General features: G+C 49.0%; 1 protein-coding gene across 3 annotated transcripts; it reads right to left on the bottom strand.

Moving 5' to 3' along the window:
* Positions 1–215: 215 nt before the first annotated feature.
* On the bottom strand, positions 216–16,363 carry LOC146356197 (E3 SUMO-protein ligase KIAA1586-like). 3 transcript variants are annotated; one of them, XM_084831251.1, is made up of 6 exons: positions 11,186–16,363; positions 9,763–10,325; positions 9,471–9,597; positions 7,590–7,672; positions 6,723–6,849; positions 216–4,135 (listed from the first exon to the last, which is right to left on the bottom strand). In XM_084831251.1, the coding sequence occupies exons 2-6, from the start codon at positions 10,177–10,179 to the stop codon at positions 1,851–1,853; spliced, it is 3,039 nt and encodes a 1,012-aa protein (XP_084687377.1). In that variant the 5' UTR covers positions 10,180–10,325; positions 11,186–16,363; the 3' UTR covers positions 216–1,850. The 3 variants fall into 3 exon arrangements, with proteins under 3 accessions (XP_084687377.1, XP_084687378.1, XP_084687379.1); XM_084831252.1 differs by lacking the exon at positions 11,186–16,363 and having other exon boundaries at positions 9,763–10,435; XM_084831253.1 differs by lacking the exon at positions 11,186–16,363 and having other exon boundaries at positions 9,475–9,597; positions 9,763–10,195.
* Positions 16,364–18,280: the final 1,917 nt, after the last annotated feature.

Genomic DNA, 18,280 nt, shown 5'->3' with positions numbered 1-18,280 from the left:
CAAAACTACCGAAATGCAGTGGGATGTGGAAGGTGTTTTGGATGGAGGGGAGGAACTATTCGAATCCTCAGAATGTGGAAAGCGCTTTTTAAGAAGGCAACCCCTGCATTTCTTCAAACAATCCACAGAGGGGAGAAATAATGTAAATATTTTGAGCGTGGAAAGCATTTCAGTTGAAGAAACATGGCCTTCTCTCACCCAAAAGTAGGCTGTCTTAGGGCTGTTGATTAAGGTCTCCTCAGAGATGGAGATGTCCCCCTTTTGCTGGATGACAGCAAAAACTTACCTAGTTTCAATGTCCTTTCCTTGGGCAAAGTGCTGAAACGGGTTGTGGCTGTTTGACTCCACAGACTGTCTCAGACTGAGGTGGATTATCTAGACGAGAGGCAGGGAAACTCGGCCCGAAGGCCAAATTCCATTTCAGAGACGCTACTGGGGGCTGCGTTGCAGGTGCTGGGTGGGGTCAAAGACAAACGGGTCAGTGCCAACATAAATTAAAAAGATCATATTGGAGCTTCAGGGCGCAATCCTATTGCGACGATTGCAAGCCCCCAAACTCGGCGTCCTCCTTTGGCTGCAGCAGACTGAGTCGCTATGGGGCAATCTGAAATGGTCATTCACCAATGTTCCAGGCCAGTATGGGATTAAGTCAAGGCACACGTGACTCAGATACAAGCAAAGCTCAAAGCGCAGTTCAGCAGTACGTCTCCATACACAGTCCAGAAGCGGAGTCAAACAGGCGTCCGAGAGTCAGTAGCACAGAAGGGCAATCACAAGGCAAGGTCCAGAAGAGAAGCAAGGCATAAGGCGCAGGAGCTGAGGAATGATGTTCCAACACTGGCTAGGTCTTCAGTGAAGGCTTTTAACTCCAAAGCCTGCTGAGCCCCACCCAGGGCTCAGCTGCAGTAATCAGAGCTCACTGTTCAGAGCCCTACTCCTGAAGAGTTGCTTACTCCTGAGGAGTCCTTCTTTGCAAGTGAGCTCACTTCTGTACTGGAGCTCTACTGGCCTGTCGCTTGAGGTGGCAACGCTCCTGGGCGCTGGGGTGTTGCTCAGCCTCTGCCTCAAGAGGCAGAGTCCCCCCCTCTGACAGGGAAGTACCTGCAGCCATCTCCGAGGGCCCCGGCTCTTCCTGGTCTAGTGACAGTGGCTGATCTGGGGTACTCTCGCTTTCCCAGAGCTCCAGTTCTTCCTCTTGAGGACGATTCCTCCAGTGGAAGCACAACACCGAGAGGCTTATGATCATCCTATGCCAGGAGGGCTGAGCAGCAGATGCAATCTTCACCTCCCAGTCCTCCCCCCGCCCCCCCCCCCATTTTTTGCTAAAGGGGCTTCTTAGCCCGTCTAGTGAAGGCGTTTCATAGGGGGAGGGAAGGAGGCTGGCAAAGGCTCAGGATAGCGTGTATCCTGTCTTCCCCAGTCCCCTCCCCTTCCCACCCACTGAAACACCCCCTTTCCCCCTTCTCTGAGGCTGACCTTGGAGACCAGCCAGCATGGTTCTTTCCACGCCAGTGGGGAGGGGGAGCGACCAGCCTCCACTGGATCCAACCCGATCTCTACCCACCTGCTTGTTGATATTGTCAAAGAACTCTAAAAGTTTAAAGTTTATTTTGATTGAAGCAAAAACAAAACACCCCCAACCTATTCATTATAAGAGATCAAATAAAGTCAAAGAACACTGACAATTCATGCCTGACCTCACAGTTTCTCTCTCTCGGGTCCGTAGTTCATTGGTCTCTTCTGGTAGGTCAGAAATATTCAATCTTACAGTCTTTAAGCAAATGGAGCAACAATGTCACATCTCGACAAACACTGGCTCAGCATTTCAACGTCCACACTAACTTGGATGATTACGACTGAATGATTTCCCAAAGTGGATTTGTTTCACTGTCCTGACTAGCAGCCACAGCAGTTCTGGAGTCATTCACGGAATGGTGAGTTCTTAACCACATGTCAACAGTCCTCTGCGGCTTCCACAACGGCAAAGGGCACCCATTTATTTGGATAAACAGGAGCGACGAGATGTCACGGATCGCGAGGCTGGACTGGGCCTCGGGAACCACGGAGCTCACGCTGCTGAACCCTCTCTCACATTCGGCTGTGCTTGTCGGGATGACCTTCATGCACTGCATCAAAGGCTTTAAGTCGTGAGGTATCTGCTGCCCTTCAGTTCCCAGGAAGTCTCTGTAGGCCAAAATTGTTGGATGTGCTGGAAGGCTGAAGCGTTTGCACAGTGATTCTACTTCCTCCTCTCCAAATCCAAGCTGGATTTCACTTGGCCACTCATCATATTCCAAGACCTGGAGCTCCTTTATTATGTCAGGGATGGATTCTGTAACTGAAGGCCCTGAATCCACCACCAGGAGGCGCCGTTTGACATTGTTCACTATGCTTCTTATGAACTGACCTCGCTGAATCGATACTATCTCCTGGTTATCTGTCAGGGTGACAGGACCAAATTCATTTTGGGCGACGGCAGCTTCTGCTTCCAAAATGGCCTTCCCTTCTTTCTCCAGCATCTCCAAGGTTCTTACGGACCTCCGGATCCGCCTGTCTGCTTTGACCACCGTGGTGGTTCTTTTCTGCAGGTACTCTGCAAGGGCGGCCAGTTCATTCAAGGCATCATACATAAGAGCCAGGTCCAGCAGAAACGGCTTGGAAGACAAACGCCGATACAGACCGCCGTACGAAGATCGCTCAGCTTTCGATCGACTTTCGTTCTCGCTCGCAAACTTGAAATGCAGGCACAGAGAAGGATAACATTCCCAAATGGCTGAAACCGTCCCATAGGAACTCGCAAACCATCTGATGTTTGAGGCTTGGCCAATCTTGATTAACTGCTCATTCAGCTGCTCTGAACAAATCTTTAGTTCTCTTTGATTTTGTAGCGACCTGCTATGTAACAAAGAGAGCTGGTCCAGGAACTCCTGGAAATGATTCTCTCCCTGGACCTCTGAAACAGTATCCGCAACTGCGAGCTGCAATGTGTGGTTCAGACAGTGCCAGACTATGACACTCGGGCATATTTCAAGCAGGCGCTCTGCAACTTCCCTTCCTAACATCACACTTGCCCCATCGCTAGCAAAAGCAACAAGATTTTGCTGGAGGTATGCAAGATCAAAACCGTGCGACATGAGACAATCCAGGAGCACTTCCGTTATTGTTTCTGCTGTTCTTCCTGGAAGTTCTACTAAATCCAGGAAGAGGAAGCTGGGGTCTTTCTCGTTCTCTATTTGACATTTTAAATATACGCTCAATGCACTTTTGTCCCTGAGGCTGGCAGGCTCGTCAACGAGGACTGATATCTTGCTGTTCATATTACAGATGCTCTTACAGATTTTTGATCTCATGACAGATGCAATATGATCAATAATTTGAGCGGCGCCATAGCGGGATCGCTGGCCTTTGGTAAAGTCTAAGCCATTTAGCTCTTGGAGTTCTAGCAGGTCAAAGTGATCAGAGCACGGCTTGTCCTTTTTGGCGACATAATAGGCCGTCCGGAAAACCCGGCAGGTGACTTCCCTTTGCGACGCGATGCAGAAGTCAATGCAGTTCTCCAATTCCTGCCTCTTGGACAGGTCGACGATTTTCTGTGCGCTGACGTGTGCCGACGATTTGCAATGTTCGTTGATCTTTTTCCGGAGAGACCGGAGATTGGCTTCCCGCGATTTCCCGTTGTATGTGATGGAATTGGCACACCATTCTTTCGAAATCGAGGTCCCATGGGTTTTCAGTGGCCCTAAGGACTTTGCTTTGGAGCACACCGCACATCCCAGCCGCCCCAACTCACATCTCAGCCACGGATACTTGTCTCTCTTGCTTTCCCACATTTCTGGCGACCAAACGTCTGGCCACGCATACAGTGCTTCGGTTTTGCCGTCTTCACCGTTTGACTGGCCTATCTCAATGACGGAGATATTGCAGGGATCAACGCTGCATCCGTTATGTATCTGGGTATCTCCTGATGCTAGAAGGCCAAATGGTGGGAGTCTTTCAGCAGCGGCCACACGGTCTTCTACCTTTACAGAAATCACACATTCCTCCTCAATTTCTCTTCGCTTTGGGGAAAAGGAACCGATAGGTGGTTGCTTATGTTTTGGACCCATGGTGGCATACATGCCCCTCTGAATAAGCCCTAAAAAATGAGGCAGAATGGAAGTAAGACAAAACACAAGCCACAGACATTGCAGAGAGCTCCAGTGAACTTACTGAGTTTGCCCAATGAGCTAGATTTAGGAGATCTCTAAATCCAGATCGAGTCCCTATATTCGGGCTCTCTGCTGTGATGTACAGGTAATTTTGAGAGGGAAAGAATTAGGCAGAGAGCCAGTGGGGAGTAGTAGTTACCATGCTTCCCAACTATGGGTCCCCAGAAGCGGTCAGACTACAAGTCTCATGTTCACCAGCCAGCAAGGCCAATGGTCAGGAAGATGGGATCTGTACTCGAACAATATCGGGGGAGAAAAGGTCAGAAACCATCGGGTTCCAGTGTTTGTTTATTATTTATGTGTTCCACTGATATCAGGAATCTATTTCCCTGAGCCCTAAGTCTCCATCGATGCCAATGAGGATGTCTTTCTTATATTTATTTGTTACATTTCTATCCCGCCTTTCCTCTAGGGAGCCCAAGGCAGCTTACATGCTCCTCCATTTTATCCTCACAACAATCCTGCAAGGTAGGTTAGGTGGAGTCAGTGACTGGCCCAGAATCACCCAGGGAGCTTTATGATTGAGTGGGGATTTGAACCCAACTCTCACCAGTTCTAGTCCAACACTTTAACCACTACACCACATTGGTTCTCACAGTGACTAGGGCCAAGAGTTGTGGGTTCAAATAACCACTCAGCCATGAGCCCCAATCTCTTTCCTCCCAACCTACCTCACTGGGTTGTTGTGAAGATATCCCCCTTTTATTTTTTAATGTTTGGAAAGGAGTTTCTTCTCCCCCAGTTCCCCACTTTGCAGGAATAGGGTGAATGGGAGAAGCTTTGATCTCTGTGAATCCCTGACTTTTCTGTCCTGCTGCCACACTGTCATCCTTCATGGCTTATCTGCCTCTGAACCGGCCAAAGTCAGTAACTAGAACACACACACCAGTCACACAGCTGATCACACAATACCGTTTTCCCCCAAATTTTCCCATTTTTTCCCAGGCCTTCACATCTGTCAGGGAAATACATTTCTACAGGATTATTCCTCCCCCTTGATTCAGCTCCTTGCAAGCAATGACCTTGCTGTGTAGTTTCAGCGTCAGATGACACTTCTCCACTTAAATGGAGAAGCTTTGGAGGTGGGAAGCTTTAGGCCCAGGGGCCAAACCTGGACTTCCTAGAGTTCCAAATGACCCCTCGGGGGTTCCCCAGATGGCCCGCCACTTCTCCCCCAACCACTGATCTTTTGCCGTTCTCCTGGATTTTATGCAGTTTTTCCCCCATTCTGAAAGGGTAACATGCAGTATGAGCTTTGGACTGAAACAGGCTGCCCACGCTTTCAGAAAGAGCAGCGCTTCTCATCTGCCCACCTGTGAGAGGAGCTCGGTGGGTGACCACGTGCAAGCGGGACTTCTCTGCAGTGGCCCCACACCTCTGGAACAAGCTGCTGTAGGAGGTCCAGCATGCTCCGTTGTTGCAGACTTTTAAGAAGGCCTTGAAAAGCTGTTCTTTTACCGTAGCCTTCTCTCGATTTGACTGAGTTGTTGCTGTTGTTGCTGGTTTTATTCTTGGCTTTCATTGTTGATCTTATTGCTATTTTACTGTGTTTATGTTTTTATCGCTTTTAATATCACTTGTACTGGCTGCCTATATGCTTCCAAGCTCAATTCAAGGTGCTGGTTTTAACCTATAAAACCCTACACAGCTTGGGACTGCAATACCTGATGGCAAGCCTCTCCCGAAATGAACCGACCCATACTCTATGTTCAGTATCTAAGGTCCTCCTCTGAGTGCCTCCTCCAAGGGAAGCTCAGAAGGCGGCAACAAGGGAGAGGGCCTTCTTAGTGGTGGCCCCCCAACTGTGGTGGAATGATCTCCCCAACAAGGCCTGCCTCGCACCAACATTGTTATCTTTTTGGCACCCAGTTAAGATCTATCTCTTTTCCCAGGCATTTGGCAGCATGATGAGTTTTAATTGGTCCTAGATGTGTCTTTCGTTATGACTGACTATTCAAAGTTGTTTTTAGTTATATGTTGTTTGTGTATATTGTCTATGTGCTTTTATGCAAATGGTGTTTAAATTTTGTATACTGTATTTAATGTTTTAATTTCTGTAAACTGCCCAGAGAGTTTTGGCTATGGGGTGGCATAGAAATGTAAATAATAATAATAACAACAACAACAACAACATTTTAACTGTTTTTATGTATTCTATTGCCGTGAGCCGCCTTGGGAGGGCTTCTGCACTGAAAGCGGCCAAGAAATATTTTAAATAAGTATGTAAAGGGGCTGGTGTTTTTGGTGTTTTGGCTCTGGCCCCACCCACTGCTCGAATTCAGGCCCCCGGGAGCTTCTCTGAAATGGAATTTGGCCCTCGGGCTGAGAGAGGTGCCTCGCCCCTAAATTACAGGTAGCCAGGAACCCTCTCTTGAAGCTCTGACATGGGGATACCAGCAACGGGCTGCCACCGACCCACCAAAGAGATCCCACAATTCTCTCAGCAGACTTGGCCAAAAGGAGATGCTAAACAAATGAGAATAATGACCATTTCTGGACAAAGCCAGAGCTTACCCAGAGAGGCCACATTCCAATAATTCTCCTCCATGACTTTCCAGTGCAGGTCTCTCTGGTCAGGATCCAGCAGAGCCCACTCCTCCTCCGTGAAATACACAGACACCTCCTCAAAGGCCACCACACCCTGAAAGGAAAGGGAAACAAAGGGCGGCTAAGGCTAGGAGGTTGTAAGCGGCATTCACAGCCTTCTTGGTGGGCAGCATTAAGAACATCAGAAGAGCCCTGCTGGATCAGACCAAGGGTCCACCTAGTCCAGCATTCTGTTCACTCAGTGGCCAACCAGCTGCCTGCGGGAGACCCACAAGCAGGACAGGAGTGCCACAACACCTGCCTGCCCATGTTCCCCAGCAACTGGTGTACACAGGCTTACTGCCTCTGGTACTGGAGGAAGTAGATAGTCATGAGGGCTAGTAGCTTTTTCTTATTTAAGAACATAAGAAGAGCCCTGCAGGATGAGACCAAGGGTCCATCTAATCCAGCACCCTGTTCACACAGTGGCCAACCAGCTACCCACGGGAAACCCCAAGCAGGACATGAGTGCAGCAGCACCCTCCTGCCTATGTTCCCCAGCTAATGGTGTATAGAGGCATACTGCCTCTGATACTGGAGGTAGCATATGGCCATCAGGACTAGTAGCCATTGATAGCCTTCTCCTCCAGGAATTTATCCAGTCCCCTTTTAAAACAATCCAAATTTGTGGCCATCACTGATGTTTTTGGTAGTGAATTCCATCGTTTAACTAGGCGCTGTGTGAAGAAGTTTTGCCTGAACAGGAACGGGACAAATTCTTCCAGGCTCAGAGAGATGTGCACAGGACGGAGACACACCCAGGCTGTGCCCAGCCCACCTCCCCTTCTCCCTTACCTGTTTAGGGCGCACAGCTGGCTTTTCCACTTCCCCACACAGGGATGACGAGCGAGGACATTTCGCCAGCATCATTCCACCGCCTAGAGGGAGAGAAAAGTGGTCGCAGGGTGACTTACCCTTTATACATGCCTAATGCTTGTACAGACATTTTGCAGTTCCATACGATGTGAGCTGTGGTGTAGCGGTGAATCTGGAAGGGCAGGCGCTCATCCTGACAGTCTCCATAGCCACGCCCCCAAGACAACTCCCAACATTTGCAGCCAGTTGTGCTGACCCATTGAGCGCTCTCTCTCTCTCTCTGTATTTTATTTGTACTTTCTGGATCGAATTATTCTTAATTGCCCATTCAAGACCAAGCCACCCCCAAATACTTTGCATTACAACAGGACTAGCTCGCACCAATATATCCTTGCTGGGAAAATTGATTTCCCCCCAGATACTGTGAAGATTATGGCTAAGCTCAGAGGGAACAGGGAAGCCTGAGGAAAAAGACTATCAATGGCTACTAGTCCTGATGGCCATGTGCTACCCCCAGTACCAGAGGCAGCATGCCTATGTACACCAGTTGCTGGGGAACATGGGTGGGAGGATGCTGTTGCACTCATGTCCTGCTTGGGGGTTTCCCATTGGGGCAGCTGGCTGGCCACCGTGTGAACAGAACACCGGACTAGATGGACCCTTGGTGTGATCCAGCACGGTAGTTCTTATGTTCTTATAAGAGGATGGGGGGAGTTGTCATTGTCCCTGCTAATCCAAATGTTGGCACTCATCATGATAGCCCCCATGGCCACGCCCCCAAGAAGAGGCCAAGATTGCAGGCAGCTGTGTTCAACAAACCAGTTCTAGCCATGTTCATCTCTCCCAGGAGCCCATCTCTGGTAAAGCTCATGGGTCTTCATTGCTCATTCAAGACCAAGCCACCCCAAAATACTTTGCAGGACAGCAGGGAACAAAATTCACTCCCCCACCCCCGCCCGCCCTGCACGGCTACTGAGAGGGCTGCAGCCAGCTCAGACAGAACAAGGAATTCTGGCATCAGTAAATTACATCAGTATTTATTTATTCATTTTATTTCTATACTGTCCAATAGGGATGTCGGGGCAACCTGCAACTGAGTTTGGATTTTCATGCATCTGGCAGATCCTGCGGACTTGCAGACCGACTTTCTAACTTTCCCAAATTTCATTGTAGAAAAATACGCCAACTTTAAAAAACCCAGCCAAAAATGCACATTTCACTAAAGGCTAAAGCATGGAAATGTGTATTTGGGGGGAATTTGCAAATTTGCACAAATTCAGACACACACAACAATCCAATCCCATCGATGGGCGGGCAATGGAACAAAAGGCACCTGACAATCTGCAAAACACAGAAAGAACGGATTTTATAGGTGAGGCGCTTTGCGTGGTTCACAACAATTCATAAAAATAAATACAAAAACTACGGCATTATAAACATTATAATACGACACTATAATAAAACATGGTCTACATTTTTTTCAGATACAAAATTTGAAATAATTAAATAGCTAAAAACAATTTCAATTCACAATTTCAATAACAGACCTGTTCAGAACAGCCGACATAAGTGCCCCATCATGTGCTATTAAATGCCTGGGCATAGAGGGCAGTCTTAACCTGGCGCCAAGAAGATGACAGTGTTGGCTCCAGGCGGGCCTCAGTGGGGAGTTCATTCCAAAGTCGGGGGCCACCACTGAGAAGGCCCTCTTAGTATCCCTGCTAATCGAAAAGTGTTGTCATTCCTGTGTGCTCTGACTCCACCACACCACTCCTTTGGGAAACATAAAAGCTGCCCACAGATGCCACATATATCTGAAAACAGGCGACCCAAGTTAAAATACCCCTGATTAGCCCTTACCTACTGAGGTGGTCTCTCGGTCCTCTTCCTGCACAATCCACCTGAGCGGCAGTCTCTCTCTGGTGCCCAACAGAGCCTTCTCTGCCTCCGCAAAATCAGGGGTAGTTTGCAACAGCGGCCCTTGAACCTGGAACAGCAACAAGGATCCCAGACAGGGAGTGAAGGATTAGAAAAAGAAATGCACCAGCAGCACATCTTCTCTTAAGACGACTTCCATTGCTGGCGGTTTTGGGGATGCTCTTGCTCACATTCTCAGCAGGCCCCTGGCAGTACCTTGACGAAACACTCTCACCTGCTCCTCTTCCTGCTTCCTCTCCTCTGCCTGGCTCAGGAGGAAACCTTCTGCCAGGGCCACCGCCTGGGAGCTGGTCTCCGGCCCACATTCCCTCACCCAGCTCGCCATCTCCGGGGGCAGGATGGCCAGGAACTGCTCCAGGATCACCAGGTCCAGGATCTGAGTCTTGGTGTGTTTGTCTGGCTTCAGCCACTGACGGCACAGATCGTGGAGGCGGCTGCAAACCTCTCGGGGCCCCTCAGCCTCCCGGTAGCGGAACTGCCTGAAGCGCTGGTGCTGGACATCTGCACTGATGATGTCCCTACCCAGGATCCAATGCACGGCCCTGTCACAGAATTCCCCACAACTCCCAGCCTGGACGACCACCCGGCAGGCTCTTTCGGCTTCTGGGTCCACTGAGCTTGGCTCCTCCATGCCGAGTCTGTACTTCAAAGGCAGCTGCAAGAAAGGCCTTCTTAATAAGGCAGGAACGGCTGTTGGGGGTCTGGTGGAGTGAAGATGCTCCCCAGTGGAGGCAGGAAAGGGAATGGAGAATTCTAGCTAGTCGTGGTGCCTTCTCCCTGCAGGAAAACAGGTGAACATCAAGAGACGCAAGGGAGATGCTCCTTCACCTGAAGCTCAGAGATCGAAGCCCGAACCTGGTTGAGAGTCAAATGATGCAGCCCGTAAGAGCTCCCCCCCACACGCGAAAAAAACCTCCTCCTGAGCCCCCTCCCACAAGAGGGGCTTCTCCACTCTCTTATTTTCTTCCAAAGCCCCCCAGCCAGATTAGGAACAGAGGAAACTGCTTCATACGGAGTCACATCAGGGCTCCATTGAGCCTAGATTTTTCCCTCCCCACACCCCCCACCTTTAACCCTCCGCTTTCTGCTTAAAGCGCAATGTCGCTGCCATTGCAAACTACTTTGGGACTTGCTTAGATCCCCTCCAAATCCCCCTCCCCGTTTTTATTGAAACAAGCTTGTCCCGACTAAACCCGCCACAGTTTTATTGGCATTGCTGGGTTTTAAAGGTTTTGATTCTGTATTTGAATTCTTTTTCTGGTTCACCGCTTCGGAGCCCTGCTAGATACAGAGCGGTGCACAAATCCTGCAAATAGAGATAAATGCATAACATGCAAGGGACCTCCAGCTTCTGCGGGGCGGCGGGATTTGCCTTGCTCTCCCTGATCAGGGGGGTGTCGCGGCTCCCCGCATTAGTCTGTCCAGGCCAGTGTGCCCTTTCCGCAGACGTGTGGGATTGCGACGCCCATGATCCCCGGCCAGCATGGCCTGGCTGGGGATCATGGGCGTCGCAGTCCCACGCGCCTGGAGGGCCTCGGAATGGGAGCGCCTGGCGGAGGCCGTGAGTCCGGCATCGCTCCCTGGCTTCCCACCGCTCTCCCGCCCTCCATCCCCGCGCCCAGGCGGCGCGGACCCACCGGCGCCGAGGAGCGAGGCGCCGCTTTCGCGGCCACGGAGGCGGAGCAGGAAATCGCTTTCACGCTCCTTTTGCGCCTCTCTAGGAAGCCCGCGTCGCTCCAGTTAACCCCAAGGTGGGATCTCGGTAGATCCCCCAAGTGAGCGACGGACCGTTCGTGTGCCTCTTAATTTCGTCCTGCGGGAGGAGAGAGGACAGGAGCGAGGGCGATTTAAGGGGTTTACATGCCAGCTGTCGCTCCGGATTAACCCTCCACTGTTTCTTTTCCTTTGGGGCTCCTCTGCTGCAGCCTCCCCAACCTGTTCCCCTCCAGATGTGTTTGGACTGCACAACTCCCAGGACTACAACTCCCAGCAGGTGTGTTGGACTCCACACCTCCCAGGACTACAACTCCCAGATGCGTTGGACTTCACACCTCCCAGCAGGTGTGTTGGACTACACAACTCCCAGGACTACAACTCCCAGCAGATGTGTTGGACTACACAATTCCCAGGACTACAACTCCCAGCAGGTGTGTTGGACTCCACACCTCCCAGGACTACAACTCCCAGATGCGTTGGACTTCACACCTCCCAGCAGATGTGTTGGACTACACAATTCCCCGGACTACAACTCCCAGCAGATGTGTTGGACTACACAATTCCCAGGACTACAACTCCCAGCAGGTGTGTTGGACTCCACACCTCCCAGGACTACAACTCCCAGATGCGTTGGACTTTACACCTCCCAGCAGATGTGTTGGACTACACAATTCCCAGGACTACAACTCCCAGCAGATGTGTTGGACTACACAACTCCCAGGACTACAACTCCCAGCAGATGTGTTCAACTACACAACTCCCAAAGGGCTCATCCCATGAAGCTGATTGGTGGGAAATTCAGGACAGATTAAAGGTCGCCCTTCTTCACACAGCCCACAGTTAAACAGTGGAATTCACTACCACAAGATGCAACGATGGCCACCAATGTGGATGGCTTTAAAACATGACTGGACAAATTCCTGGAGCAGAAGGCGATCGATGGCTACTAGTCCTCTTGGCCGTATGCCACCTCCAGCATCAGGGGCAGTATGCCTGTGTACACCAGTTCCCCGTGGGGAGCCGATTGGCCGCTGTGCGAACAGAATGCTGGACTAGGCGGACCCTTGGTCTGATCCAGCAGGGCTCTTCTGATGGGACTATGATTTAAGTGAGCTTAAAATGCGGAACTGCACATGCTCAGTATATATATTTTTTAAAATGGGGCAAACAGTTGTATTGTTGTTCTAACATATCAGGATTGTAGAAGTAACTGCAAAGCATAGGATGGTGCTTAGGGGGATGAAGAGAAATGTTTGTTATGTGCTTTACTACAGAAATAATACATACAGCTGTCTTAAAGCCCCCCCCCCCCCGGGGGAGCCCACTTAGGCCCGGCCCACTTAGACCCTTAAGTCCAACAGCATCCTGCTGCTCATGTTCCCCAGCAAGTGGTATATGTTACTGCTAATAGCAACCGGGGAGGGGGGAGCACAGCCATCTGTTCCCCACCTCCCAGCTGATAGCTGATCAGCTGGCTGGTGGGAAAAAGTAGGCGGGCTGCACAGAAGTCCATATGTGCCCTGCAGGTTTTTCACGACTGTTTTAAGTTGTCTTTTGCGCAAGGCTCCAGCCCCTAGATTCTAGGAAAAAACAACATCAGTCCCACAAGCCTGAAGTCTGCCCACCTCCTCCTTAGACTGAATCTCAGCAGAAATCAAAGACAACACCTCTCTTTGCCTTGCCCTGCAAGAGAGGAGACAGTGCTGGAGGAAGTTCACACTCCACCTCTCACTCCTGTAACAGCTGCCTGACCTGCAGAAACGAGCAGGCGAAGCTTTACACCGCAAGAGGCTGAGCATTTATCGTCGGCTGATGCAGCCTTGCAGCTCAGCCTAAATTCACCTCATTGAGTTCTTGCTACCTCAAAGCCTCTCCAAGGAGTTTACGGTCTTTCTCACGTTATCACAACAGCCTTGAGATGTAGGCCAAGCAAAATATGCGATAGGTGGAAACTCCGTAGCTTCATGATTCCCCTGCAACCTCCAAATGGCAGTGACAGATTTTACTTTCTTGGGCTCCAAGATCACCGCAGACGGTGACTGTAGCCATGAAATTAAAAGACGCTTGCTCCTTGGGAGGAAAGCTATGGCCAACCTAGACAGCAGAGTAAGAAGCAGAGACATCACCTTGCCGACAAAGGTCCGTCTAATCAAAGCTATGGTTTTCCCAGTAGTAATGTATGGCTGTGAGAGCTGGACTATAAGGAAGGCTGAGCGCTGAAGAATTGATGCTTTCGAACTGTGGTGCTGGAGAAGACTCTTACGAGTCCCCTGGACTGCAAGGAGGTCAAATCAGTCCATCCTAAAGGAAATCAACCCTGAGTGCTCATTGGAAGGACAGATAATGAAGCTGAAGCTCCAATATTTTGGCCACCTAATGCGAAGAGAAAACTCCCTGGAAAAGACCCTGATGCTGGGAAAGACTGAAGGCAAAAGGAGAAGGGGACGGCAGAGGATGAGATGGCTAGATAGCATCACGGATGCAATGAATATGAACTTGAGCACACTCCGGGAGAGAGCGCAGGACAGGAAGGCCTGGCGTGCTATGGTCCATGGGGTCACGAAGAGTCGGACACGACTGAACGACTGAACAACAACAACAGCTGTCTGTCCAGCAGATGCATCCTGCAGTGACTGCAGGGATCCCAGTTCTGGGATCAACCAACCCTCCATCCTGTCTGAATACAGCTAGAAAGACTTTAGCAAGCATCAATGTCACTTATTTATTTATTGGACACATTTTCAGCCCGCCTGATAATTCAGGGAGTTTTCAAGGCAGCTCACATCCACAAGACAGAACAGCAATAAATACAGTAGCTTAAAAACACAAGCCATAAAAATGATAAAACCAACAGCCAAGCGATCACAAGAACAGATCTCTGAAACTGCTCAAGCTGAATTTGAATGTCTGCAGCCTCATCTCACTAAAGACTGTAACCAAAGGCAGAATTGATGGCTTGAACATCAGCCATCTTCCCCCTCACACCCCTCCCTTTTGCTTTGCTTACCATCTTGCCTGATGAACAGTTCTGGAGGATTTGAAAGCTTGCACAGTATTTTGTGAACGTTGAGTTGGCCCAACAAACGTACCATGGTGGCATGGATTTTGGAAATGTTCCTTTGGAACTCAAAAAGCAGCAGCAGCTGCGTGGGGCCAGGGAAGTAGAGTTAAACCCTAAAGGCCTTGGCACATAATAGATCTTATTTGTTTGATTTCTACCCCACTTTTCTAGCCAAAAATGGCACTCAAGGTGGCTTACAAAACCATTTTAAAATAGATTAAAAGAAAACACATTAAAATAAAATAAAAACATAACAATTACAGAATAAAAACAGCACCTAGCCCACAGACTCTCTTACAGGCAAAAGGCCTTGGTTCATAAAGCGGTCTTTGTCTGTGGTTGGAAGGAGAGCAAAGAGGGAGCAAACATAGCTTCCCTTGGGAGGGAGTTCCCCCGTCTGGGAGCAGCCACCAAAAAGGCCCTCTCTTGCATTGCCACCCAATGCGCCTCTGATGGGGCAGTCTCAAAAGAAGGGCCTCTCCAGAAGATCTTAAGGACTGGGCAAGCTTGTATGGGAGAAGGCGGTCTTTCAGGTAGCCTGGTCCCAAGCTGTATAGAGCTTTATAGATCATAACAGTTGGGAATATTGTAACCTCGTCAGCAAGTTACTGAAAGGAGGCAGTGTTGCAGTTAGTTCATGGGAAGTTTGACCACAGCTATCCTTAGGATCTCTATACCCAACAGTGTGGTTTCCTGTGCTTCTCCCCTTCCTCTTTCTGTCTGACCTGCCTCCATTGCTCGGAGCACTTGTTTGCTCCCTTGTTCATGCCAGCGTTATCCAACCCAAATGAACTGAACAAACTATTTTTGAAACTATACACATTATATGCAAGATAATAATGTGAGTAAACCAGGGAGTCACATGCTCCTGTAACTGTCTTAACCTGGTCCCTGAAACCCAATAAACTGAGTTTTCCTCAGTCACCTCCCACCTCATATTTGAAGAGCCCTACTAGTTCAGACCAAAGGCCTATCAAATCCAGCATCCTGTTTCCCTCAGTGGCCAGAGGCCTCTGGGAGGCCTAGAAGCAGGGCATGGTGGCAATAGCCCTCTCCCAATGTTGTTACTAAGCAACCGGTCTTCAGAGGCCTGGTGCTTCTGAGGCTGGAGGAAAGATACAGCCTGTTCCGAGTGCCTCCACCAAGGGAAATTCAGATGGTGGCGACGAGGGACAGGGCCCTCTCAGTGGCGGCCCCCCATCTGTGGAATGAGCTCCCTGATGAGGTCCGCCTGGCACCAACACTGGTATCTTTTCAGCACCAGACCTCCCTCTTTTCCCAGACATTTGGCAGCACATGAGTATTAATCAGTCTTGGATGTGTCTTTAGTTATGACTGACAAAGTTGTTTTTAGTTATATGTTGCTTGTGTATATTGTTTGTGTTGTTGTTGTTGTTGTTCAGTCGTGTCCGACTCTTCGTGACCCCATGGACCATAGTACGCCAGGCCTTCCTGTCCTGCGCTCTCTCCCGGAGCGTGCTTTGTTTGTGTGCTTTCATGTAAATGGCTTTTAAACTTTTTATATCGTATTTAATGTTTTCACTTCTGTAAACTGCCCAGAGAGCTTTGCCTCTGGGGCAGTATAGTTAATAATAATAATAATGACCAGTAGCCATTGATCCCCTTCATGGATCACTGCCTTGTTGTGGCGAAGGGGCTTGCGTAACTCAGTGAAGCCATAAGCTATGCCGTGCAGAGCCACCCAAGACGGACAGGTCATGGCAGAGAGTTCCGACAAAATGTGGTCCACTGGAGAAGGAAATGGCAACCCACTCCAGTATTCTTGCCAAGAAAACCCCATGGAACGTATCACAAGGCTAAAAGAGATGATGCCAGAAGATGAGCCCCTCAGGTCGGAAGGTGTCCAATATACTACTGGGGAAGAGCAGAGGGTATTTCCAAGTAGCGCCAGAAAGAGTGAAGCGGCTGGGCCAAAGCCAAAAGGACACTCAGCTGTGGATGTGTCTGGTGCTGAAAAGAAAGTCCGATGCTGTAAAGAACAATATTGTTTAGGAACCTGGAATGTCAGATCAATGAATCAAGGTAAGCTGGAGGTGGTCAAACATGAGATGGCAAGATTGAACATCGACATCTTGGGAATCAGCGAACTAAAATGGACAGGCATGGGCGAATTTAATTCAGGTGACCATCATATCTACTACTGTGGGCAAGAATCCCTTAGAAGAAATGGAGTAGCACTCATAGTCAACAAAAGGGTGGGAAAAGCAGTGCTGGGGTACAATCTTAAAAACGAAAGAATGATCTCAGTACGAATCCAAGGCAAACCATTCAACATCACAGTAATTCAAGTCTATGCCGCAACCACTGAGGCCGAAGAAGCTGAGGTTGATCGGTTCTATGAAGACCTACAACACCTTCTACAATGAACACCAAAAAAAGATGTCCTCTTCATCATAGGGGATTGGAATACTAAAGTAGGAAGTCAAGAAATCACTGGGATAACAGGCAAGCATGGCCTTGGTGCACAAAATGAAGCAGGAGAAAAGCTAATAGAGTTTTGCCAAGAGAACACGCTGATCATAGCAAACACTCTTTTCCAACAGCACAAGAGGCGACTCTACACATGGACATCACCAGATGGTCAATATCGAAATCAGACTGATTATGTCCTTTGCAGCCAAAGATGGAGAAGCTCTATACAGTCAGTAAAAACAAGACCTGGAGCTGACTGTGGCTCAGATCATGAGCTGCTTCTTGCAAAATTTCGGCTGAAATTGAAGAAAGTCGGGAAAACCACTAAACCATTCAGGTATGACCTAAATCATATCCCTTATGAATATACAGTGGAGGTGAGGAATAGATTTCAGGGATTAGACCTGATAGACAGAGTGCCTGAGGAACTATGGACGGAGGTCCGTAACATTGTTCAGGAGGCAGCAACGAAATCCATCCCAAAGAAAAAGAAATGCAAGAAAGCCAAGTGGCTATCTGATGTGGCTTTACAAGTAGCTGAGGAAAGAAGGGAAGCGAAAAGCAAGGGAAAAAGGGGAAGATATATCCAACTGAATGCAGAGTTCCAGAGAATAGCAAGGAGAGACAAGAAGGCCTTCTTAAATGAACAATGCAAAGAAATCGAGGAAAACAACAGAATGGGAAAGACTAGAGATCTCTTCAAGAAAATCGGAGATCTCAAGGGAACGTTTTGTGCAAAGACGGGCATGATAAAGGACAAAGAAGGCAGGGACCTAACAGAAGCAGATGAGATTAAGAAGAGGTGGCAAGAATACACAGAAGAACTATACAAGAAAGATCTTAATGTCCCTGATAGCCATGATAGTGCGGTCACTGAACTTGAGCCGGACATCCTCGAGAGTGAAGTCAAGTGGGCCTTAGGAAGCATTAGTAACAACAAAGCTAGCAGAGATGACAGTATTCCAGCTGAGCTATTTAAAATCCTAAAAGATGATGCTGTTAAAGTGCTGCATTCAATATGCCAACAAATTTGGAACACTCAACAATGGCCGCAAGACTGGAAAAGGTCAGTTTACATTCCAATTCCAAAGAAGGGCAACGCCAAAGAGTGTTCAAACTACCGCACAATTGCGCTCATTTCACATGCCAGCAAGGTGATGCTCAAAATCCTTCAAGCTAGGCTTCAGCAGTATGTGAACCGAGAACTACCGGAAGTACAAGCTGGGTTTCGAAGAGGCAGAGGAACTAGAGATCAAATCGCCAACATTCGCTGGATCATGGAGAAAGCAAGAGAATTCCAGAAAAATGTCTATTTCTGCTTCATTGACTACGCTAAAGCCTTTGTGTGGATCACAACAAACTGTGGCAAATTCTTAAAGTGATGGGAGTACCAGACCACCTTACCTGTCTCCTGAGAAACCTGTACGAGGGTCAAGAAGCAACAGTAAGAACCAGACATGGAACAACCGAGTGGTTCAAAATTGGGAAAGAAGTACGACAAGGCTGCATATTGTCACCCTGC

The sequence above is a fragment of the Heloderma suspectum genome, chromosome 2, assembly GCF_057233095.1.
Source record: "Heloderma suspectum isolate Gila_16-S chromosome 2, 16-S_ref, whole genome shotgun sequence".
Taxonomy (NCBI): Eukaryota; Metazoa; Chordata; class Lepidosauria; order Squamata; family Helodermatidae; genus Heloderma; species Heloderma suspectum.
Note: the sequence above shows the minus strand (reverse complement) of the source record. Positions and strands in the feature narration are given on the sequence as shown.